Consider the following 25,843-nt stretch of genomic DNA (forward strand, 5'->3'; position numbering starts at 1 on the left):
CATATGTCCTTCCCGTGGTTTCAGCACACAGTGGATAGCAAAAAATATCCACTGATGCAACAATGGTCTAAAATTTAACAAAGACGAAAGATCTCTGGATACTGTTCTATTATCCAGGCGGAGGCCACAAGGGGGCACTAGACAGGGAAGGATAGTCCATTTTAGGGGGGAGAGAGAGGGTTAAGGAGTTAAACCATTTCCCCTTGTTTTCCTGTCATTCCCCCCACTCATGCCGCTACTGTCAAAACAGCCATCCTTTAGGATATGGTTTTTCTCCTTCAACTGCCCCGCCCCCCCTCAAATGAAATGTACTACCCTTCTCTGTCTAGGCCCCCTTTTGGAGTCCATCCGAATAATGGAATAGTACCTGTCTTTGATATAGCTGGAGCCCCGGTGGCAAAGTGCATTAAAGCACTGAGCTGGAGACCGAAAGATCCCAGGTTCAAACCCTGGGAGCGGCATGTTAAATCCAGCTCTTGCCAACCTAGCAGTTCGAAAACATGCCAATGTGAGTAGATCAATAGGTACCGCTCTGGTGGGAAGGTAACGGCGCTCCATGCAGTCATGCCAGCCACATGACCTTGGAGGTGTCTATGGACAATGCCGGCTCTTCGGCTTAGAAATGGAGATGAGCACCAACCCCTAGAGTCGGTCACGACTGGACTTGATGTCAGGGAAACCTTTACTTTACCTTGATATAGCTGAAAATAGATCTGTGTATCTGGAAAGACAGTGGTATTTATTTCTGCGTAAACCTGAGCAGAATTGCACTGACAGACTATTATTATAACTGGGTTAGTTGCTTTATTCCATAAACAACATGACTAGACACAAAAAGTCAAGGTTCAAAGCCTTCAATGATTATGTTGAAAAGAAATGATGTCACTTATTATTTGAAAATTCCATTATAGATTGTTCTTTATCATTATTAAAACTACAACACCACCTTCTACTGCACCTGTTCATTCTGCAGAAGAAACACTCAGTTGAAAGAGAAATGAGATGTTTTATATACAAGGTAACACTTGTATCCATGGGACTGGTACCTACAATTTCACGTATTGTGTACAAAAAAGTGTATTATCTAGGCATTACAGTAGAGTCTCACTTATCCAACATTCTGGATTATCCAACGCATTTTTGTAGTCAATGTTTTCAATATATCGTGATATTTTGGTGCTAAATTCGTAAATTACTACATAGCATTACTGTGTATTGAACTACTTTTTCTGTCAAATTTGTTGTATAACATGATGTTTTGGTGCTTCATTTGTAAAATCATAACCTAATTTGATGTTTAATAGGCTTTTCCTTAATCCCTCCTTATTATCCAACATATTCACGTATCCAACATTCTGCTGGCCCGTTTATGTTGGATAAGTGAGACTCTACTGTATGTAGTTTTTCTAATAGGAGTTTATGGTATACCTCTGCTAGAGATTTACAAAGTCATGTTGGATGACCTAGAAATGCTAGAGACATATTCTCTCTAGGACATCCAGCACGGTTCTATGATATGTTTCTGTCAGAAGTCATTCATTCCAATAGGATTTGCGATTATCTGCAGCTTTACATTTCCATGGCAATTCCAGGACCATATCCCCTGTGGATATGGAGGCAGTATTGTGATACATTATGATACTGGTGTTTGCATGAGTACTATATGCTATCATTTTGCTTTTTGTGCACCAATTCCATTTGGAAACTTTTCAGACTTTGACAGTCATGGCTGCATCTTATAGAATCCCAGAGTTTTCAGCTTTGTGAAATACTAGGGCTCTCTGGCTGAATTCTCAATGCTCCTCCCTGATTCTATAGATCCCAAGACTCCATATAATGGAACCAGAACAGTTACATTAGAATCATAGTTCTACAATTGTGTACTGTTGAAACACTTTAAATTTGATGCTACATTTAACATTCTTGACTCCTCATACATTTTTTCCTCTTTGTATGTGTCTACAAAAGTGAAAATAGCACCAGAGGTTCAGATATAGATATAGATAGTGATTTGTATCTTAGGACCTCATCAAATGTCCCTTTGTAAAGCGGAGGACAGTGGGGAAAATTGTGGGGCAGCATAGGGAACCAACACACCGTGTTCCCTACCATCTGGATTTGGAGTATCCCTTCCCATGATATTTCCCCACTGACCCCCCATTTTCTCTGTGTTTTTTTCTATGAGGAGTCAGATATACACCCGACTCCTGTGGGCTCTTTTTGTCTTCACTGCCACAATGCTGACAGCATGAAGTCCCACATGTGTCATGTGATGGGCTCTGGGAAACTCAGTGCTGGCGGTGCAGAGAAGCAGGGAAAAGACGCTTCATCTGATGAGGTTGATAGTGCAGTGGATTGCCTCCTCCATTTCTGGATCATTTTTCTACCTGAAAATTGCTCTTCTCTTAAACATGCTAGTTGCTCCTGGATGTTATCATTTTAGAAAATGTTGTTCTTTATTGTCTGCAATTGTGCTAATCACGGTCCTGCTATGTTTTAAAAATAAAAACATTTTTTGAGAGAGATGACCACATGATCAAGCATTTCCCACTTGTCATTCTAATGCAGTGAAAGTAGAGAAATATGTAAGCTGCAACAAACTCAAGTCGCACTACTTTCATATGTCAGTATTTATCTTGGGATCTTATAGAACACTTCTAATATTATTTGCTCTGAGCTCCAGAATAGGACAATCAGATGCTGTAACATGCTTAGCTGAGAGAATTTTCCAAAAATATTCCTGCTCATTCAGCTTGCCTGAGTAGAAATGTTTCCTTTGAGACTTGAGACTGACATGATTGGGTTTTTAAAATTTGATCATTCAAGGGCAGATCAAGGGGAGCTTTCAGCTGACATCTTCCCTTGACTGCCATGGATCTTTGGTATTTCACCTGCCATTTACACAAATAATGTAATATTCTTTGGCTGGGCAATAAGACATAACAAGAACTCCTGAGCTACCTGAGCAGTGGTACTACTTTTGCTCTTATGCACAAGAACAGGACTCCACTGCAACTTGCCAAACAAATTTGAAATTCAGCCATTTCTCTTTAGTTCTAAAAATGTTTTAAAATCATGTTAAAGTTGGTTTTTTAAAAGAGAAAAACCAGTATACTATGGAAGGCAATTTCTGTGTCAGTGCACAGAAAAAATAAATAAACAAATGACATCACTCTTATTTTCATGCCACAGTTCTTGAGGTCTTCTGTCAGTTATGACTGTCATGCACATTTTGAATATCCATAGACATTGTATATGAATTACATGATGTAACAAAATTTGAGAAAAAATTCTGTTCCTGGTTTGAAAGTCTTATTTCCTGTTTAATTGTGCAGTACTTACTTTGAAAGTAGCTGTTATATTATAGAAACTTTGCTTTTGTGGCTGCCACAAACTGTGTTGAATTGGTTGAGACTTTAGGAGATATTTATTGAAAAACTATAGCAAATTTTGCTGCAGGATGTCCTTTTCCATGTTTTTATAATAGAACTAATTAAGAAATGATATTTATAACCCAGGAACAAAAATTGTGTTACATAGTGTCATCTAAATGTGCTACAAAACTCGGGCTTTATAAAATACTCTCAAATTTCCCACTGTCAGCAAGAAAGCAGTTTTGCTTTTGCACAAATTTGATTGTTTTACCAAAACATCAGTTGCCTTAAAGATTCTTTCCCACAAAACCCAAGCTTTTCCACAAAAAAGAGAGAAATTTGTTTGCGTAAACAATGGGATTTTACGCAACATGCACATTTATTTTATCAAACCTAGAATTTTTCTTTAAAAATTGTAAATGTGATAAACCATTGAAACTCTCACAATGTCATAACATTTTTTAAACTATTCATTTATCACAAGCAAGTGAAATGAGTGCAAATTTGCATTCCAACACTTAACTACAATAACAAAACCCAAATAATAGTAGACAAACATTTCATTAAGGTTGACATTTCAGCCACCACTTTAAGACACAAAACAGCCAAAATCTTTGGATTGATTTTTATTGAGTCAAATATTATTTCTGACCAATAAAATATTCTTTGTAATTTAAATGCATCACTCCTGCGTCATATCCATTGCCCTGCCAAACTTCCAAAACATCCCACTAGCCTTATTAAGTAACTGACAGATGAATGTCTAGTAAGTAGCTATCATATTCCTGTGTGTTAAACAGCAAATAAACTTACATTCATTTCCCTATACTAATTAATATAAAATCTGATGATACTACCTTCAAAGTCAACTTTTTATTGTTTTTATGCCCAAGGTGTGCTAGGCTACAATCTAGAAGGAAAGACTCGATCTTTCCAGGGGGGGGGGGGGGGTAACCAACATACAACAAAAGCAACAGAAAGTCTTGTGACATCTGAAATGCAAAATTGTTTTTTATGGCACAGCTTGCAAGAAGCATAGAGCACTTGATTTAATCCATGAAAGTTTATTCCATAACTTTAAGACGCCATTAGACACTTGCTTTTTTTTCTTTTTCTTTTTTTAACATCTGAAGTTTCATATGGGAATCCTTCTCCTTGATATGAAGGTTAAGGTCAGAAATCGCCCATCTGGAGATACTGTGTGCCTAATAGCTCTGTTCCAATTGTACACGTATTGATGATTTTCCTTCGCCTATTAACTTTATAACAGCACAATTCTTTTCCTGTTTACTCAGACGTAAGTTTAAATGTGTTTAGTAGAGGTTACTAAGCAGGTTCTGCATAGCACTATAGCTTAAGTCCTAGAACAGAGTAATAAAGGTTAAATATAATTTTCTTTTTTTAAAAAAAGTTAATGGCCTTTTATCAGAGTATTCTATCAAACAAAAAACTTGAGGAGGGGAGACATCGAACACTCTAGTGTATTTTAAAAATTTCAATAGCTGCATACTGGGCTCAGAGACACTGCATTGGCCAGAAAACAAGAAAGGGTATGAAGCATCTTCTAGGCGCTTCTAGACACGCCAAAACGTGAGATTAATATGTGTGATAAACATATCCGGGACCTTAGAGCAGGTCCCCACACAGACCTGCTGATCCTGGGCTTTCTTCCCCTGCCATCCTCACAACCCTTCTGTGTCTTGGAATTAAATGAAGGATGGACAGATGCCATCTGCCTGAAGTTTTTTTTTTAAAAAAAATCCCGCCTTTATGTGCTGATGGGTATATGCGCACATACAAACATCCTAATACAAATATGGAGATATTACTATGTATGCATATACACATGTGTGCATAATGGCAGGATTTTTTTTAAATGCTGCTGGATTTCCCTCTTTCCCCAATTGCTTATTCATTATCTATTTAATATTATAATGTTTAAAATAAACACTTTCAGTGACCTCTAATGGCTCTCCGCTTCTCTTCTCTGCAAACCAGCTGGAAATCAGCTGTGTCTCTGTGGGAGCCCAAAAAGTTGATCAGCTGTTTTGGGCTTTTTAAAACCGACAGGGGTGGGAAGCAGTTTCCACAGGGGGTAAAGAGGGAAATCCCAAACTTTATGTGATTGCAGGGCTACACAGTCATGGGAAAATCTGTTTGTTTTTTTTTTCCCAATCCGGAATCAGGATAAAAGATGACTTTTTTGAATAGGGGTTTCCCTCTGTTGCTGCAATTGAGTGTGCATCTAACACAAAAGTCATCTGGCCGAAAAGTAATCTAGGTCTTTTAACCCATTCTCTCCCAAATTATAGATATTGTCTGAAAGCGACCTCAAAGTTGCTAGAAGGTATTTCAGGCTGTAAAGTCTAGGGTTGATCAAACAGAAATGTATAGCAAACAATATATATTATTAAAAGTGTGGATAAACTATTTCAGCATTAAAAATTGTGTTTCTGTGGCTTTACTAGTGTAATGGCATGATGTAAGTGGTTTCATTTTTTTGTAGGTGGCACAAGGGTAAAATCCTTTTTAAAGTTACAGAAGTCCTCTTGTATTGCACAAGGCAAAGAACCAAAGCAGCTAGTTCTAGGATAACACAGTGATCCTACATCACTCCCCTCCAACGAGATCGCTCCCCAGAGAAATAAGGAATTGGGAGAAAAGAGGGAAAATTTCTAGGTCCTGGCTTAAAGGGATAGGCTTGATGAAAAAGCTTCCTTAAGCGTGGGTCTGCATATATTCAGCAGCCACCCATTCAGGATGTAAAGTCTGTGACTTCCATTGCACTAAATAGTATAACTCCCCTAGAATGTTTAAAGTCTAAAATAGTCTTAATTTCAAAATGGGTATCAGCCCCCACATGATGGGGATAGGTTCTGAGTCAGCTTTACTCCAGCATAATAATAATAGTAATAATAATAATAATAATAATAATAATAATAATAATAATAATAATAACAACAACTTTATTTTTATACCCCGCCCCATCTCCCCGAAGGGACTCGGGGCGGCTTATATGGGAGCTTGCCCGACACAACAATATAATAAGAGCAACAAGACAATAAAATAAAAATCCCAACAATAAAACATCAGCATCAATAAAACAGTCATAAAAATCAGCATATTGTTGTTGCAAGTTTGATTTCAACTCTAAGAACTTCCAGAGTCTTACACAAGGAGGTTATGTAAATACTATGCTTACTGTGGATTGGTAGCAGATCAACTGTTGATCTATGTGAGAGTGCATAATTTATCAACCTGTGCAAGATTGGTTGCACTGTGCTGTAACCAATAATTCCAATGTTCTTCCATTGGTATAATTTTATCTTATTCAACAGGAGGCCACCAAATTCTACTAAACTTTTTGTGGCTTTGGACCAGAACACATTCATACTCTTTTTTTTCTTATGAGGGAATAATATGAGAAAACAGAAAAAAAACGGAAAATGTAGGACCTGCAGAGTAAAAGGGAAGACATGATTTTGGTAATCCTTTGGTCTGAGATAGCCCCAGTTTTCTTACATTCTTCAGAGGCTCAATCCTAATTGAAATGACCGGACCGGGGGGGGGGGGGGAGCTGTGTTGATATATATGTTTCTGTATGTGTTAGATGGTTATAGAGTTGACTTTATTATTTTTAAGTCTCTGCAGTAATACCCTGACCATTCAGGAGTAGAAATTGAAATATAGACCAGTATTCTATTGATGACATATGACCTCAACACACAGACAAATTTACCTGTCCTTCGACACTTTCACCTCCATTCAGGGATGGAGCCTGCCAGATTCCATCAAACGACGCAACCTATTTCACTGAGGTGAAAGTGTCATAAAAGGGAGTAATGAGAACACTGAAGATTTCCCATGTTCTCGTTGTCTACAATGAGGTGAGCTTGGGATGAAGCCGGGCAGTGACACTTCCCCCGTGGGATAATTAAGGAGTGATGCGGGGCATGGAGCAACAGGTTCTCCATGCTGCCCACCAGATTTTCCATGATGCATGGTGAATCCCCCTGCTATCACCCACCATGTGGACCTCAATGTGATGCAGTCTTTATAGAGATATAGCTCTGTATATACTCTTTTGGATCTTGTAGAAGGAAGGTACTCAAGATACTCAACACAATGTATAGGAGCACCCACCAGTCAAAACACCACCCCAGTTACTGGTTGGCTATGATGGTTTACCTATGATTATTCCAGCTGCTCTAGAGTGCAAAGGAAACAAAGAATAGCATTGTGCTGTAGGCAGAGGCTCTTCCTTCTTGTCTGTATGTCCAAGAGCACCCAGAACAATCCAAGGTGCACCCTTACATTTAATAATGTGCCAGGGTGGTGGAGTTTTACACAGCAGTGCTCCCCAACTGTTGTTGTATTCTGTGGAAAGCAGCTGTGCAGAGCACACACCTTCCATCACTTCTCATATGCTTCCTCCTCGTGGGTCATAACCAGCATATGCCAGCCTGATATAGGATTGACCCCAAAAATCTAGGACAGCAATTGAATTCATATTTATTTTGGAGTAAGATCTATTGAATTCAGTGATATTTCATTCTGAGTAAATCTATATTGGAGCCCTTTGCGAATTTTGCTCCTTTTCTAAGTGGTGATATGCCCCAGAGATACTTGTCTCGGGGTTGTCTATTTACTTTGCATGACCCCAGGGAACTTTATGATCTCTTTGCTAAAGCTCTTTCCATATAGGTTCTATGCAGTTCAGGTATGGAGCACATGAAATATCCTGTTCCCACTCTGGATTTCCTGGGATTCAAAGAAATTATCCCCCAAAGCCATTCATTTTACCATTCCAATATATATATCCAACATTAGAGCAGGAACTGGAAAATTTAATCTTTCGGTGCCTAAATATCTTAAAAGCACTGGATCCTGTCTGCTCTTGGAAACTAAGCACAGTTAGTCCTAGTTAGTACTTAGATGGGAGACCATGAAGAAATTGTGAGTTATATTTCAGAGAAAGAAAGTGGTAAAATCACCTCTGATTATTCTTTGCCTAGGAAAATCCCATGAAATGGGTTCACCATAAGTCAACAGATGACTTGAAGACAATGAACATATATGTACACCATCCTTTTAAACTGATGATAAAAATAAGAATTTAATAGGCATTATCTGAGTCCTGGTGAGAATTTCCTTGGGGGTGGGTGAGTGGCACTTATTTCCACACAGCTGTTCTTAGAATCAATTGACTCTCTTCATACTATTATCATTATTTTGGAACTTTCATATACCTAGTCATGTCTTAGTAATTTCTTTTCCTTAAAGTCTTATGCTATAATCCCTACTAAATCCTTGTCTGTTCATCATCTAATTATCACCTCCTACTCTTAGATGTGAAAAGGAAAGCATACTATATGGAAACCCTATGTTAGACTGACTGACACCATATTACTGCTTACTCTTTCTATCAGTGCAATTTGGTGCTCACATACTCCGTTCTTTCTCACCCCTGCTGATTTATGTTTCTCTGTGTGGGACTAATGTGTGTGAAACAAATGGGTAAGGGCTCCTGGAAATTTCTTAACAGAGATCTAGGTAAAACGTAAAGGTTTTCCCCTGACATTAAGTCCAGTCGTGACCGACTCTGGGGGTTGGTGCTCATGTCCATTTCTAAGCCGAAGAGCCGGCGTTGTCTGTAGGTAGACACCTCCAAGGTCATGTGGGAGGCATAACTGCATGGAGGTCTAAGTATAGTCACTTAATTAGAGGCTGTTGGATTCTTTGTAGAAAGTCATGGCAACAATTGTGTGGAACTGTTTTCTGCTTCTAAAGCCAATATACAGTAGAGTCTCACTTATCCAACACTCGCTTATCCAACGTTCTGGATTATCCAACGCATTTTTGTAGTCAATGTTTTCAATACATCGTGATATTTTGGTGCTAAATTCGTAAATACAGTAATTACTACATAGCATTACTGCATATTGAACAACTTTTTCTGTGAAATTTGTTGTATAACATGATGCTTTGGTGCTTAATTTGTAAAATCATAACTTAATTTGGTGTTTAATAGGCTTCTCTTTAATCTCTCCTTATTATCCAACATATTCGCTTATCCAGCGTTCTGCCGGCCCGTTTACGTTGGATAAGTGAGACTCTACTGTATTACAGTGATATTCGAGTTTGGAATAGCTACAGTAGGTCCTCCACTATCATGGGATTAGGGATACAGGATCCCAACAAAAATGGAATCTGTCTAGGAATCTTTAAGTCCTGCAGCATTATTCTATGTGTGTATCATTATTGTAGAATTAATGCAATTTGACACCACTTTAACTGATATGGCTCAGTGCTATGGAATCTTGGAGTTTGATGGGGCACCAGCACTCTTATGCAAAGAAAGTCTTGATAAAATCACAACTCTCGGAATTTCATAGCATTGAGCCATGGCAGTTAAAGTGGTGTCAAACTGCATTCATTCTACAGTGTAACTGAACCTATGATCAACTTCTGCAGATGTTTCTTTCTTCATCTCAGTTCTACCAGAGGTTGTTCAAAGAATCACTCTGGACGACCTACAGATTTCTTGAGAAGTATTTTCTCTAGGAATCTCTAGGTCCTCCAGTACAGCTCTATTTCTGACAGAAGTTGATTATAAAGTCACAATGGAGGACTTAGAGATTCCTAGAGATAGCATTTTAATCAAACTTGCAAATAAAATCAGTAGAAGTTAAATAGGGACCTCATCACACTAGAGCATGGATCCACTTTAAATCTGGTTGCTGCCTCCTGCAGAATTCTGGGGCTTGTAGTTTATGGAGGGGCCTTTAAACTGCTGAACCAGACACGTCCTGGGCCTCCCTAAACTACAAACCCCAGAATTCTGCAGGAGGCAACAACCAGATTTAAAATGGATTCATGCTTTAATGTGATGGGGATATTATAGTTTTGATGGCCAATTGTATACATAAAGAACTAGGTAATAATAATAATAATAATAATAATAATAATAATAATAATAATAATAATAGGACCTCAATGATCAAATATCTTCAATCAGAATGGTTTGCCCTCCTCCTTCCTGCAATTTTTCATGCACCCTGAAAGCACGCATGGGAGAAATTGGGAAATCTTGTGGAGCAGATATTTAGGGTGTACAGGAAAGTGCAGGAAAGAGAAAATTATCAGTTGTGAAAAAAAAGGATTGGAAGCCTCTTTTATGACCTAGATAGACATACTTTTCTTCTGGGAATGAGATAACATTCCTGTTTAGATCTACAACTTTCAGAATTCTCAGATGATGGTGATAATAATAATGACAATAGGAATCATAGTCCAAAAATGCAAATTTTCAAAGCTCTCATTTTTCTTAAATGTTTTATTTTGTCTTTCTTGGGTTTAAATGCAATGTGTTTATGTCATAGGTTCACCTTAAAGTTACAGCAATGAGAAATAAGACTATTTCAGAGGGAAATATTTGCAAATGTTGCAACTGAAAAAATTATTTCCCCAGCTCTTGCAAAACTACATGGGGTGGGATGCCAATCCCAGATAGTCCAAGCCAACAAGCAAGATCAGCTTTGTTTGCAGAGTTTGCTGCTTGATAGAGGTCGATTCCTTAGTCACCCACTGTGAACTTGGCAATGAAAGGAGCGTATTCTGTTGAGTCACCCATTTAAAGCCTATTTCCTGGGTTCATTCATATTGCAGGCAAACTTGTCTTGAGCTGAGTAACCAAAGTAGGAAAGGCTTGCTGAGGAACTGAGCGTGTGACGAATCTTTCAGATGACCTTGTCACCAAAGAGCAAATCTGTAAATCCTTTCGACTTATGTGACAAAATGGATAGGAGAGCTGGCTGTCATTTGATATAGTGAAATGACTACCTAGGAATAAGGTCAGACCAATAAACATGAAGAGGCCTCAGTTTCCTCATCCACCCTATAACTTTGGCACCATGACCCCAAATATATGTCACCTCAATGATAATGTATGCAAGGCTTTGACTTCTGTAACTGTGCATCTCAGGTGCACCTGGAGTGCATTGATGGCTTTATTCTAGTATACAGTAGAGTCTCACTTATCCAACACTCGCTTATCCAATGTTCTGGATTATCCAACGCATTTTTGTAGTCAATGTTTTCAATTCATCGTGATATTTGGGTGCTAAATTCGTAAATACAGTAATTACTACATAGCATTACTGCGTATTGAACTACTTTTTCTGTCAAATTTGTTGTTAAGCATTATGTTTTAGTGCTTAATTTGTAAAATCGTAACTTAATTTGATGTGTAATAGGCTTTTCCTTAATCCCTCCTTATTATCCAACATATTCGCTTATCCAACGTTCTGCTGGCCCATTTATGTTGGATAAGTGAGACTCTACTGTACTTTCATTTCTGTCCTCACCACATTTGTATACGATACCTGAATATGGCATGGGAGGGCTGTTACTATTCCTGCATTTAATAATCATCTATATGTTTGAGGCAGCAGCTCATCAATAGATCCTACTCCGAAGCAAAGAGGATAATCGTGACATTATGAAGGTATTATTGTTTTTTTGGTGCATCTTAACATTTATTGGTTGGCTTAGTGGCTCATAAGAACAGAGCTTAAGATGTATTTTATTCTTAGAACTTAAAACAGCAATGCTCACGAAAGCACATCAAGTGCTGAAGAGTTGAAAATCAGAAAGCCTAACTGTTATATCTCAACGATCACTGCCAGAGAATGCAACACTTTTTAGGTGTTGTTAAGCCCTCTTGGTGGCAATTAAGAAAACAAGAGTAACCTCAACAAACCAGGGCTATGCTGAAATAATAAGGACCATTTCTATGAAGTTTCCCCCACTTCAAAATGCAGTGTTTTCTTCTGAGTACATTTCAGGGGCAAAGGGAAACTCTATGAGAGGGGAAAAGGATTGGAGTGGCTGTAATTTTACATTTATTGAAAACCTTATTATAATGAGGTGCTGGCTGAGTTTTGGGAAATTAAACATGGCTGCCAATTTTTTTACTCGCTGGAGGACAAAATTACAATGGATTGACATTTCTTTCTACAAACAAAAAACAGAGCTTTATAGAGTAGAAAACCTGTTTCCCCTGCATCTCCTTTTATTTGTGAAGCAAGGTGTTCAATCCTTTTCTCGACAAGAAAGGCATATAACTGGAGTAAATATGTGCAAAAACATGAAATCAAATCGCATTACAGTGAAATGCACCTTCTTTTTACATCTGAAAATGGTAAGGATTAAATTTTGATTTCTTCTAAGAATGTCAAGCAAACACCCTCCTTAGGAGACTTTATTTGAAGGCAGATTCAATTGTTTAAATATTGTTCTGTGCTATTTGGGGGGAGTTCACAATGCAGAAATAGTGCCCATTGAGTTGTCGAAGGCTTTCATGGCCGGGATCACAGGGTTGTTGTATGTCTTTCGGGCTGTGTGGCCATGTTCCAGAAGTATTCTCTCCTGACGTTTCGCCCACATCTATGGCAGGCATCCTCAGAGGTTGTGAGGTATGGATAAACTAAGTAAGGAAAGGAAAGAATATATATCTGTGTAGAGTCTAGGGTGTAGAGTCCTGGCTTCCCAGTGACAAAGGACTCTTGCCACACCCTGGACTCTACACAGATATATATTCTTTCCTTTCCTTACTTAGTTTATCCATACCTTACAACCTCTGAGGATACCTGCCATAGATGTGGGCGAAACTTCAGGAGAGAATACTTCTGGAACATGGCCACACAGCCTGAAAGACATACAACAACCCAGTGTCCATTGAGCTCAGTGGAACTTGTTGTCATGTTTATCATAGTCATTTCTGATCTATAAGGTAAATCTATCGCAGGCTTTTCTTTGGAAAGATTTGTCCAGAAGAGGTTTGCTATTTCCTGCTTCTGAGACTGAAAGAATGTGACTTGCTCAAGGTCACTCAATGGTTCGGGACCCACCTACCTTCGTGACCGTATTTCCCGCTATGAACCCGCACGGTCTCTTCAATCATCAGGGATGCCATGGGGCAGAGGCCCAAACAACATAGAATAAAACATAAGCAACATAATACAAATCACACTATAAAAAGATAAAACAGTAATACAATATATCAATTAAAACAAAAATACAGGATAAAAAAATTGCATTTAAAACACATAAATGGTAAAATCGTAATAAAAATGGGATAGATTATTAAAAACCCTCTGGGGCTGATTAATTAATGACTGTATCTCCAAAGGCCTGCCGAAACATCCAGTCTTCAGTTGTTTCCTGAAGGAAGGTAGAGAGGGAGCCAACCTAATCTCCCTTGGGAGGGAGTTCCAGAGTCGGGGAGCCATGGCCGAGAAGGCCCCCTCTCTTGTCCCCACCAAACGCAGTTGTGAGGAGGGCAGAAGCGAGAAGAGGGCCTCCCCGGAAGATCTCAGCGTCCAGGTGGGTTCATAGGAGACGACGTGGTCACGAAGATAGGCAGGTCCCGAACCATCTGGTCTTTGTGATCTCTTCCAATTCTGTGATTCTATGATTCTAAGCATGAAATGTTGCTCAGCATTAAAAGCAGCACAGATGCTTCAAATGAGTTCATTTTTCTGTGGTCTTTCCACATACCCTCCAACCTTTCATCGATAAAAACTAGGCTGCATGTAGCCAAGAAATATCAGAGCTTGGTCAAGCAGGCAATCCCTGTAAGAATAGCCCTAGAGGCTATAAGTTGATAGAAGTTGTGCTTGAATCTATACTGATTATCCCAAACAATATTTCTGTTTAACAGAAACTACTACTGTTAATAATATTGTTGCTGTAATTATAATGCAATGTTAATGATGCTTTTGTTTCTTTATTAATAAAATCAAGACCCTATTCAAAGTAGTAATAATGTAATTATTTATTCCTGATTAGGATTGTAGGAATGATTTGGATATGTGGTTATTTTTAAAATGCTCTTCATAACCATCAGCCAGATTAACTTATAAACAGTTCAGAAAAGGAAGATATACTGACTTGAATACAAGTGTTGAGACAGAGACAAAAGAAGTGATAAATGAAAAGCAGTGACAAGTCATTTGTTGATTGTTATAGCCAAGAATAAATTTAGCATGCTGCTGCTGAATATTTTTGGAAAGTTATATTAGTTTCACTGCTATGTTTAAATGAGATAGAGAAGCCTATCTGATTGTTACGCCAGAATCTACGATAATGTTATTATGTATGTTCCTTCAAAGGAACCAAGAATGAAACTATATAGTACAAATGTCCCCGGCATTATGCTGAGGATCAAATGAAATAAATGAGGGTCCAGTTAGGTCTCTCACATTACAGAATAATAGCACTTTAACAGTCATGTTGCATTTTACAAAATCTCAGGATGTATAGTGTTGGCATGGCAAAATCCAAAATTGTCCATGTGTGGCAATGTGTGACAGAAATGGCCAAACTTTGGCTTTCTGATGCTTCAGTATACATATACTTTGTTTTGTGCAAAAAATTATTACAATTATTGTATAAAATTGTATAAGGTGTATATGGAATGTGAATGGGTTTTGTGTTTAGTAGAGGTGTCCATTTTTTCGTTAGTCCTTGTAAGTCATATCAAATTAGTTAAATCCATACTTACAAGGCAATATCTCTGACACGTTAGCATGGCCCTTGTCAAAAACTTAAGAATCTAAACTTAGCCAATATTTTTGTTTGCATTTTGTAAATCTTGGAAGCCTCCCAAAGTTAATTGTACATATATGCAAATACAGGTATTCAAAAATCTGGGAAAAAAATCCAAAAAAAAGGTTTTGTTCCCAAGCATTTTGCATGTGGGGTACTCCATATTCAATTCAAATGGATTATTCGTGAATTATTAGTACTGGTCTCAAGCATTTCAAATGATTGTAGGGATATAGCAAGATCCTTGACTAAACTAAGAATGATAAAGAACACATTCCTGTCATTAAAATACACGTAAATTTTCTGATTCTTGACAAGGTGAGGGGTGAAAATAAAACAGTTAACAGTGATGACATTTCTTTGTCCCTATGCTAGAGCAAAAAGATCATCATCATCATCATTAGACAAAAATGTTTTTCACAGAAAACATATTTTGCACAAAATATGTTGTTCTGAGGATTTTTTCGCACAATGCATACACATTCTCATATTTTTACTCAGTTTGGAGAAAACCTTTGTGACCTTTTTTTTTCATGAGAGGATTTAGAAAACAAAAATTGCCATCCTTTCTGGAGACCCTAAGAACTGCATCCTGTTTGTAGTACCAACTAGAATAGATACCTCCAATTGGAATGATGACATTTATTTCAATGTTAACTACTTGCTCTGAAGGTCAAGTAGATAAGAGGAACAGTGAAAGTGACTGCAGTATGACCCCTGTATCTGCGGGATCGGTACCTGCAGTTTCACTTACCCACATCTAAAAAAAATCTCTTCAGACATGTATAAAGTTCTCTAGAATGATTCTGCTAGATGTTAACCATAGAGTCATACTGGAAGACCTAGAAATACTAGTGAATTGTCCTCTATAGGCAATTTAAGTCCTTTGGTAGAAGTTGTTAAATTCAATAGGGTTCATGATTATCAGCAATCTTACATTTCCACTCTAAATCCAGGAACATATGCCCTGCTGGGGACTCCACTGTACAGTGAGTAGCTGCTGATAGACAATCATGTGTGCTTCTGATTGTCATTGATATATGGTGATATTGATGGTAAATGCTGCAGTAGAAGAAAAATTCCAGTGTCCTTTTATGTATTTATATTGGCCAATAATTTACACCAGTTACTTAGGAACCATATGGTTCACATACCTCGGAGCTGAGCACTGATTCAGCCCAATGGCTGGATGGGGTCTACACAGCCTGGCGATGCCAAATGTGAATCAGCATTGCCAGACTGCTACCCTTATTTTCTTACTCATGTCCTCAGCTTAATGGAAACTACCACAAACTAAATTTCCGGTGGTCGTTCTTTGTCTTATTTACAAGTGCTAGCCAAAGCTTCGGACTGATATGCAAGAAGGGAAAGGAGGGGCGATTCTTCCTTTCCCCTTCCCCTCTCCCATGTTACTCTCCCGTACTCAGGCTAACATCAGTAAATAAGACATGTGACAATGATGAGCATTGTAGCTGATGATTGCCACTAAGCAGAGGACAATAGTAAGTGACATCCCCTTTCCCCAGGCCACCTGAGCCCAAGAAAAGTTAGATGGCCATGTGAACAGTCATGGAGAGTTCTGAACCAGAACCAGTCCAACTGTTTACATAGACACAAAGTGTGATCGAGTCTAGAACTTTCTGGAAGCTCCAGAGCATCCCTCAACTTTTTAAAACATGGAATAGGACAATGTTAACTAGCTTTGATGAGTCTTAGGATAAATGGGCCCCATGTGTCATGTGGGTGCCATGGAATCAGTCCATTCCCACCCTACCTCCTTTGGCCAATTTAGCATGTGAAAATTAAAATCTAATTAAATTATGATGGCCCTGAGATAAAAAAAAAATAAAACTGAAAATAATGACAATGTGAAACATAAGAAAAACAAAGTTTGTTAGCTCTAACTACATAATTCATCGTAGTATCTAAAAACAACAGCAATGTGTGGCTAACTGGAAACTATAATCTATTTATGCATTGTGTTGTCGAAGGCTTTCATGGCCGGGATCACAGGGTTGTTGTATGTCTTTCGGGCTGTGTGGCCATGTTCCAGAAGTATTCTCTCCTGACGTTTTGCCCACATCTATGGCAGGCATCCTCAGAGGTTGTGAGGTATGGATAAACTAAGTAAGGAAAGGAAAGAATATATATCTGTGTGGAGTCCAAGGTGTGGCAAGAGTTCTTTGTCACTGGGAGCCAGCATTAATGTTTCAGTTAATCACCCTAATTAGCATTGGAAATGTTTTGTCCCTTTCCTGGGGGCATCCTTTGTTTAGTCAAGCCCTCATTGTGTTGGTTCCCATCTACTGTTTTGATTTTGGAGTTTTGTAATACTGGTAGCCAGATTTTGTTCATTTTCATGGTTTCTTCCTTTCTGTTGAAGTTGTCCACATGCTTGTGGATTTATTTATGCATTTCTATTTGTAGCTTACTACATTCCTAGAATATTCTGAAAATGCAAGGCTCTCTAGACCACGTGTATCAATAGCAAGGCCCGTGGACTGAACCTAGTCCAGCACATCATTTTATGTGGCCCGTGAGGTTTTCAAGGCAACCATAAGGCTGATGTGGCCCTCAGTGAAAAAGAATTTGACACCTCTGATCTAGACTATAAAGATAATATTGTACTATTAACCTTCTGATCAGTGGATTTATAGCAGAATGGATTTCATACTAAGATTTTGGAGACTATCACGTAACTTGTGTTTTCATTTAACAGTAAAGAAGAAATATTAACAACAGATGGCGAAGACACATGGAAAAATTCCAGGACTTCAGGTATCAATTCTCTTTCAGTTAATTTTTCCTTACTTCACATTGTATTTTATTTTTTTAAAAACTGAAAACAATAAAAAAAAAAGTATCTTTGTGAATATTATTCAAGATTTTTTCATTTCAGAGCCAGACATCCCCCAAATCCTTTATTCACATGTGGATGATAGTGAAATTAAACAAAGGAAAGAAAATGTAGTTGAACATGTGGAACAAACGGAAGATGATAATGAAAATGAAAAAGAATTAGAGCTACTGGTAAGTGTTGTGCATTTATATGCTTAATATAGCACAAATATTTCTTAGAGAGTGCAATCTTTCCAAACTTTAGCGCTGCTGCTAAATATACTAAGTATTAATCTACTACTGCTACACTCATGTTGGGAGTTTTTACTGCTTCTTTGTACTTGTCTATATGAAAAAATACATCTCAAATCTGGTGTTTACAACACACAGGGACTTCTGGTAAGGACTCAGACATTTTAGCCCTTAACCTACATTTGCGCTGCACTAAAAAAAACCAGGGGATACTCTCGCGTTTCCTGTAAATTCCAGAGGATCTGAAGACTTCATGACTTCATGATCATCTGGGCAGTTGGATCATGTCTACTTCAACCTAAACTGTTGTCCACTCATACATTGCTGACATTACCCTTTCCCTGCAATGATAAAAGTTTTGCTGCCAACATTCCTCACTGTGTGAGCACCTGACCATCATGTTTAGGTCTGCTGAGATCAAAATGGGGTGTGCATGCAATCAAGAAGGAGATGTTGCTTTACTGCTTATTTTTTGGTCACACAAATGCCCTATTATGACCTCAGCAAATGTGACAGACAATGACCCAGACACTCACAGGAAGCCCCGTGGCTAGTGAGGAGTGTGAGGGGGGGGGGGGAAGGGGGAAGACACATTGAGAAAGTGTTGGACCAATGGGACTGATACAGTCTCAGTCTGGCTAAACACCATTGTGGAGCCAGAAAGCATTCAGCCAGAAAGCATTCAGACATATGGCCACCATTGTGGTCAATCAAGGGTCAGTCCAAAACATACTGGTTTTAATGGCATAAGATACTTTGATTCCATAAAACTCATGATCCTAAATTTTAGTGACTTGACTCTCTTCTTCTTTTTTATCACAGGCTATAGGTGACAGTTTGAAGAATTGTTTTCCAAAGTCCTGTCTTTCTGATCTTTGTGATCAACATTCATTTAGATCTAGGGTTCTACATTGAGGGCACTTTACACAGGCAGTGGCTGGAACAGTTTGTCCCTCAGCCCATCAACAACAGGGGTTATTTTAGCATCTGGCCACTAGAGTAAGGTGAATGTTATTGTTCCCCTGTTATTCAATGTTGCTGATACGTTTTGTTGCTGTATGTCTTCAAGTCATTTCTGACTTATGATGGCCCTGAGATGAACCTATCACAGACTTATGATGACCCTGAGACAAACTTTATTGGCAGAATTCGTTCAGAGGAGGGTTGTTATTGCCTTTCTGTGAGGCCAAGAACATGTGACTTGCCCATCACAACTCACTTAAGCCTTCATGGCTGAGTGGAGATTCAAACTCTGGTCTGTCAGTGTCCTAGTTAAACATTCCAACCACCAACTATCTCATTAATGTATCATGATAACCTTATTCCCTGCATTACAGTTGCATGACTAAGGAATTGTCTTAGTGCAGGTAGGATATTAAGATCTTCATTAAGCTGCAACTTCCCCATGGGTCTTGACCATGAATACAACTTGCCAGGTGTAAAACATCAATTACTAGAATGTACTATTCCCGCATAGACTTATCTATCTATCAATACTAATATATTATCCAAATATCCAATATATTATCCAAAATGGCATCTATAATGGACATGGATTTAATTTTCATGAGTTTTACAAAATGTGATAAAAGGAATGACAAAGTAGTTGGTTTGGGTCTCATATTAGTTGTGTACATAGCTGACTAACTGTGATATCAAACTTTGCTTCCTTGTGAACATACAAGCTGAAACACACAACATCACCTGCCCATTGGGATAGTGGGAAATATCATGCGATCTTCGCATGTAAGCACAAAGTCTTCCTGGCTCAGACTTTAGGAAGGTTCAGAGTTGTCATCTAGTGTGGGAGCTTTCACTGCCTGAAAAATCGGAATTGCAGTATTATTATTTTTATAAAGAAAGAGAGAGTAATAGGAAGCCATGAAGAACCACAGTCTACCCCAATATTCCCTGATAACCAAAAGACACAATTTTAATTTTTATACATATAAGAATCAAAGTGATCATCTGTACAGTAAATGAGAATTGTATAGGTATGTCATTCAAATTTTAATTTACTTTATGTGCCGTGTAATGAATTAAACAATGGAGATCTATAATAAATGGAAATGCAACCAAATCTTTGAAACCCATAGGCAATGGCTCACAAGACAGCTCAGCAGTTGACAAGTAACATGAGCCTTATGTGAGAAGAAGGGGAAATCGTAAGATTTGCATATAATTATTGAGATCATGCAAATGTCAGTTATGAGGAGGGAAAAAGAAGGGGGGAAAACCCAGGCATCTCACTATTAAATCCTGACAGTTGGCATCACTGAAGAGCTCAGATACATTTGAGCGCCAGTTGGCAGAGGGTCATTAAAACAGAATTTGCAGAAACATTAGTTCCTTCACTTTTCTTTGAGTGACGTTTTACTATTAATAGTTTGCAGAGGCTTTGCAGAAAACATATTAATAAGAGACAGTGTAATGGGGGTATCTCTGCAGCAAGTGTAAATGTAATAAGGGGTGCCCAAGAACTATACTCTAATTGATTGGAATAGAACCATCAGTTTGAGTATTCGAAAGCAGAGAAGAAAATCATGACAAGCAAATGCAGGGAAATAATATAATTTCGTTTTGGGGGGATAGGCTAGAAACTTACTCATTCTGGCCTTTGCTTTTCTAACTCATTCCGCACTTTCTAGACTCTAAAATATTCCAGTTTGAATTCTGTAAAAGGGGTACTGAGCAGAGTGAAGCAAAGATAATCCTTATAGTATTTGTCAGTGTGCAAATGTGTCTTTATTTTACTGGACAATACCGTACATTCTCTAGCTTTGATGTACTGTGTCAGTGCACTCACTTTAAAATAAAACATGCCTGGAAAGGAATGTGCCCTGTGAATGAATTAGCTTCCATTGTAGAGAATATTCTCTTTAGGATTCATTCGTATGGAATGGACTTGCAGCTTACTGAACTCATGAATAAAGAGGGTAGGATGTGAGAAATTCTCCATAAAAAGTGCTTGGGGAGAAATGCTTTGGAAACAAGCCTTTTTAAAACATCCCTTTCTAAAAACAAAACTTTCCTTAACTAAATTCTCCTTCATATAAATATATAGGTATATATACATACAAAGAGAGGCTCTTTCTTTTCCACACACATTCTGACTATTCTTTTTGATCCTATTTTTTGCAGCTAGGTGGAGACTTCAGTAGAACGAGTGGATCTTCCAGGGATGAAAGAAGTTTGTATACAACTGAGCCAGTTAGGTTTCAAAATGAACCACAAGAACTGGGGGAAAAGCTAGACTCTGGTTTGCTTAAGCAACCTTTGCCTATAAGCTCTTCATCTGAACATGTCCCACAAGACAAAGAACTGTACAGTAAACAAATATATTCCATAGAAAATAAATACACTCAAATATCACCAGAAAAATGTACAGGAATAGACTCAGCAATCAGTCCTGTACAATCTTCAGAATCATTTGGCATCTGTGAAACATCACTACAGGATTGGTCTGGAACAAAGGAAAAGGAGCTTCTCCATATTACAGAGGTTTTCTTAGGCAAATGTGAAGATGGTCAAAAAGATGAATCTGACAATGTTACAGGAAGTCAAACAACAGAGAGATTGTTTATCAGCGATGATTATTATGATGACCATAAAAAAGTATGGGGAACGAGACCCAAAGCAATTCCATTGGAATATAATGAAGGAAACCAATTAAAAGAGAATGCTTTGGAAGGACTGGATGACAATCTGAAACCATCTGGAGAACATCAAATCCAAGAAACTTCTTCCCAAATTCTCAAATCAAGTTTAGAAGGCATTCTCAAACATGAACCCCAAAGGGAGATGTTTGAAAGCAAAAACCAGGTTCATGTAAGTGGCGAGTTAAATACCAATACCATAGCTGATATGAATGTTACAGAATGTTCCTTGCAAAGTTCACATTCAGATGATGAGATTGTAGAAGAAAAATATATGACTGAATGTATCATTGACAAAGGAAAGGAAATCAAGTTGAGCATTTTAGAACAACTTCCAGAAGAGAAACTAGTTAATTCTTCCAATGGGCATATAAAGCATGTTGCACCAGACATAGATAAGCTATCCAAAGGGGGAGCAAGGATGACTTTTAGTGTGCTAGAAGAAGGAAAAGAGGGGGAAATTCATGAATCAGTAGAGCTAGTGCCTCGAAATGATGGAGGGAACATAAGCAAAAGCAACAAAGAAAAAGAAAGATTAAGTTCTGTTGCAGGCGAATTATGTCAGGATCTGAAAAAAACAGAAAGCAAGTATCTAGAGGACATTCAGAATACAAGTAAGGTCTGCATCAGTTGTCCAGATTTTGTAACACCAATGGAAGAACAAGCTGCTACACATCCTGCCTCAATAAACATAGAGGATGTGTTTGATAGTGGAGAGCATTTAGGAAAGGAAAAATACAATAAGAGCCATGACCCAGCAAACAGAAACATTTGGGAGACCAGGCCCTCCCGAAGTGAACCTGACAGAGTTATTACTGATGATCAGAGAAGTCAGATCAGCTGGGGGAAACCAAGTTCTAGTGGTTTAGAAAGTCAACTGGCAGAAAGAGAAAGTGAAGCAAATAAAAGAGTGCAGATGAAAGAGCAAACAGGGGGTGAAGCCATGTGGGGAATAAGAGATACTACACAATGTTTGAATGTAACTCCCACAGATGAACTGTTTACCTGCCAAGACCCGGTGAGACATGAAGAGACTTCAGTAGCTGAGCATGATAGTACAGGGGAAGCAGAGGCAGTTACAGCTGCTTATATAATTAAAACGAGATCAGAAAGTACTCCAGAAAAAATGTCTGCTAGTGAAAAAGCAGTAATTGTTCAGTTACCTCAAGAGACTGTACTAAGTGACAGGCCCACAGAGGAGAGGGAAACAGTGTTTGATATACATGAAGGGAGAAATGATGGTTCACATTATCCTCTTTGTCAATGCAATACAGTGGGTGTATTATATGACACCAAATTTGAAAAGGAGCCCGTTTCAGATATTTATAATGCATACGTACATGAAACGGTGCATGGAGAAATGATTTCAGTGTGTGGTACAAGCGAAACACTCACTAGAGCAGAACATAACACTGAAAATGATTCCTCATCAGGTAAAATATTATGGACTTCTTCCACAGAAGGCAAAGCCATTTGTGGGCAGGATTTATCTGTGGAAATGTCTCTGGGAGCTTTACAACATCCTCCACAGGGCTCATACAAGGAAGAGCCTGAAGAGGGAAACATCTTGAGAACTTTCCTCCATATTGGTGCCAAAAGTGAGGAAATAATATCTCCTGCTGATACAAGTATTGTGGGGAGCTTCTATGAAAGCTCCTCAGTGACATCTTCTGAAGGATCCCTGGAAGTTCATGCTTCTGAGAGAGAGAAAGTGTTGCAACCATACACAGATGATCTAAATATTTCCTTGGAGTGCAAATTCCCTTCTGATGATAACATAGAAAGAAGCACAGAAGCTCAATTTCCCTTTCAGCCGCCACGCAACCGGGAAAATCTGCTAGGGCCAACCATTTTAATTAGTGAACCCATTGAAGAAAGAGAAGAGACAAGCTCTGAATCTGAAGGTATATTGCCTGAAGATTTTAAACAGCATACTGAAAACCCTGTTTTTGATCATGGTGTGATTTCTGGCCAACAAAGTGAAGCTTCTAGTTTGCTGTTGGAATGTCTAATTTTAAAACATATTGGTTACAAAATACTTTATTTCCTCCTATTTGTTGTGTTTTGTGTAACTTTGTACCACTATGATTTCATAGTTTGCTTTGCCCTCTACTTATTTTCCCTGTATTGGCTATACTGCGAGGGTGGCAAAAACAAAGAATCTATGAAGAAGGAGTAGTTTCCCAATATCTACATAATGTTCTTAATTTGTAGTATCAGTTGCTCCCCCATGGCAGCAGTGTTCACCTTTAGAACAAATACAACCCCCCTCCCTGGAAACATTGCTTACAAGGAATGTATGTGATGTTTTCTCCTTCATACAAGAAATTATTCTGCATAGGACCATTAGGGACTTCATTACACTTACCAGTTTAAGTGTCCTGGGATGCTTGTCAGCCAGTTGAGGAATGGATGGGAATGCAGTCCATCACACAATGTCCCAACTTCCAGCAGAGGATCTACTCCCAGCTGGTGTGGAAGCGTCCTAGGACACTTCCTCATCAACACGGAAAGGCTCCCATGTTGTGTGGGCTCCAATGGAGCCAGCACACTTCTAAGCCATTTGGACTATGTTTCTCTTATGTGATGGGGGAAGTGGTGCCATACTGGAGCAGCATGTGGGGCAATAGAGTCATCCTGTGCACGGGAGGGGGTGGGGAGGCACATGTGATAAGGTCCTAAGTTTGGATCATTATATTAAATGCAGCTGTTACTCCTTATTGAGTTATGAAGATGTGAAGCTTCAGTCTCTTTAGATCTTGTGCCACCATACAGCTTCACTTTCTAAGTTTTCATTTTTTTAAAATAAAAAGGTTTTGTATAGCTAGTACATAAAAATGGAATGGCATTATAACTAACTCAGTAATAGGGCATGTTCAGTCAGGATTTCCTGCACTGTATATTTGTCAAATTAGCACAAATGGAAGGAATAAAGGTATTGCACTAGCACTCAAATCATGTAAAGTTTTACCATTCCTTTGTGTGGACAATGCCACCTACGCCCATCCCACCAGTGTCTTATTCTGTCAGGTGGATAAATGGGAATTTTTCATTGAGTGGACTGTAATCTGTATCTCTGCATTGGAGCTCTGCTCTCCATTCAAACTATTCTATGTGCATATGCCATATTAATATTGACCATGGGCACAACCCACAAGGAAGTCGTCCTATGCATGCACCAATGAAATGAACAGGACTCATGAAAGAACATATGGATTATGCCCCATGCTTTGAATGATCTAGCATGATTAACCAGTGCCTAGATATGTAGAAGTAGACACTTTGTGGTTTAAAAAGCTGCTGTTTTTCCAATATAATGAATTATGTCAGTAATATTACTATTAGCAGTCAATGTAGCAATTATGATGTATGTGTTTTAAATCAAAAGACTAAGCAGAACAATCATGCTCTCATTCACACCGAAGAAGAAATGGATTGATATACTGTAGTCCAGAGGATACAAATTGGTTGTCTTCAGATAATGTTTATATTTTTGTAAATGTTTAACACTAGGGAAGAATTTCGCTCAAGTTTAGTGTCTTTTTTCCAAGTTGGACTTTGTGAATTGTATCATTTTGACCATGTTGTTTAAGAAAGGCAAGCTCAGTGAGCCTTGAATAACAGTAATAAAGAAAGTTTGAATGATTTGGTTCTGTGTGGAATACGTGCAAACCCCAAAAAGGAAACAACTGAATCCTAACTGCCTAGTTGTGTTCCATAAAATTGCCATGGAGTTTCTGCAGTCTGCACACAGGTTCTCAACTGTCAACTTGAACTAAATCTGAAGAATTCTAGTGCTCAGTTCAATAATTTGGGGTGGGGATCTAGTTTCTGGCCCGTTTGATAACTCAAAACCAGCTGTGCAGTGGCACCAATTCCCATGTGTATTCGAATTCAATTAACTAGAAGTTTCAACCTGAACATGCAGACAATTCTAGTGTTTGATTCCAGAAGTGAAATCGTAAAATAAATCCTGGGAGGAAAAGATCAAGAGAAAACAGGGGCGGTTCTACATTGACTACTCATCCCGGGGCTGATCTTGTTTGGCCGCTATGAAGGATCCTGACCATTTTGTAGGGTGACCAATCTTCAGCCATGAATTTAAGAGAGGTG

At 38.4% G+C, this 25,843-nt stretch overlaps 1 protein-coding gene across 1 annotated transcript in view; it reads left to right on the plus strand.

Moving 5' to 3' along the window:
• Window positions 1-25,375, plus strand: part of ppp1r3a (protein phosphatase 1 regulatory subunit 3A) — a 38,597-nt gene extending 13,222 nt beyond the window's left edge. The window contains exons 2-4 of the mRNA XM_008111152.3: window positions 17,704-17,762; window positions 17,884-18,014; window positions 21,216-25,375. Of these exons, the coding sequence (XP_008109359.2) occupies window positions 17,704-17,762; window positions 17,884-18,014; window positions 21,216-23,909 (2,884 nt within the window). The 3' untranslated portion in view covers window positions 23,910-25,375. The remainder of the gene's footprint in view (window positions 1-17,703; window positions 17,763-17,883; window positions 18,015-21,215) is intronic.
• Window positions 25,376-25,843: the final 468 nt, after the last annotated feature.

The sequence above is a fragment of the Anolis carolinensis genome, chromosome 5 (genome assembly GCF_035594765.1).
Source record: "Anolis carolinensis isolate JA03-04 chromosome 5, rAnoCar3.1.pri, whole genome shotgun sequence".
NCBI lineage: Eukaryota > Metazoa > Chordata > Lepidosauria > Squamata > Dactyloidae > Anolis > Anolis carolinensis.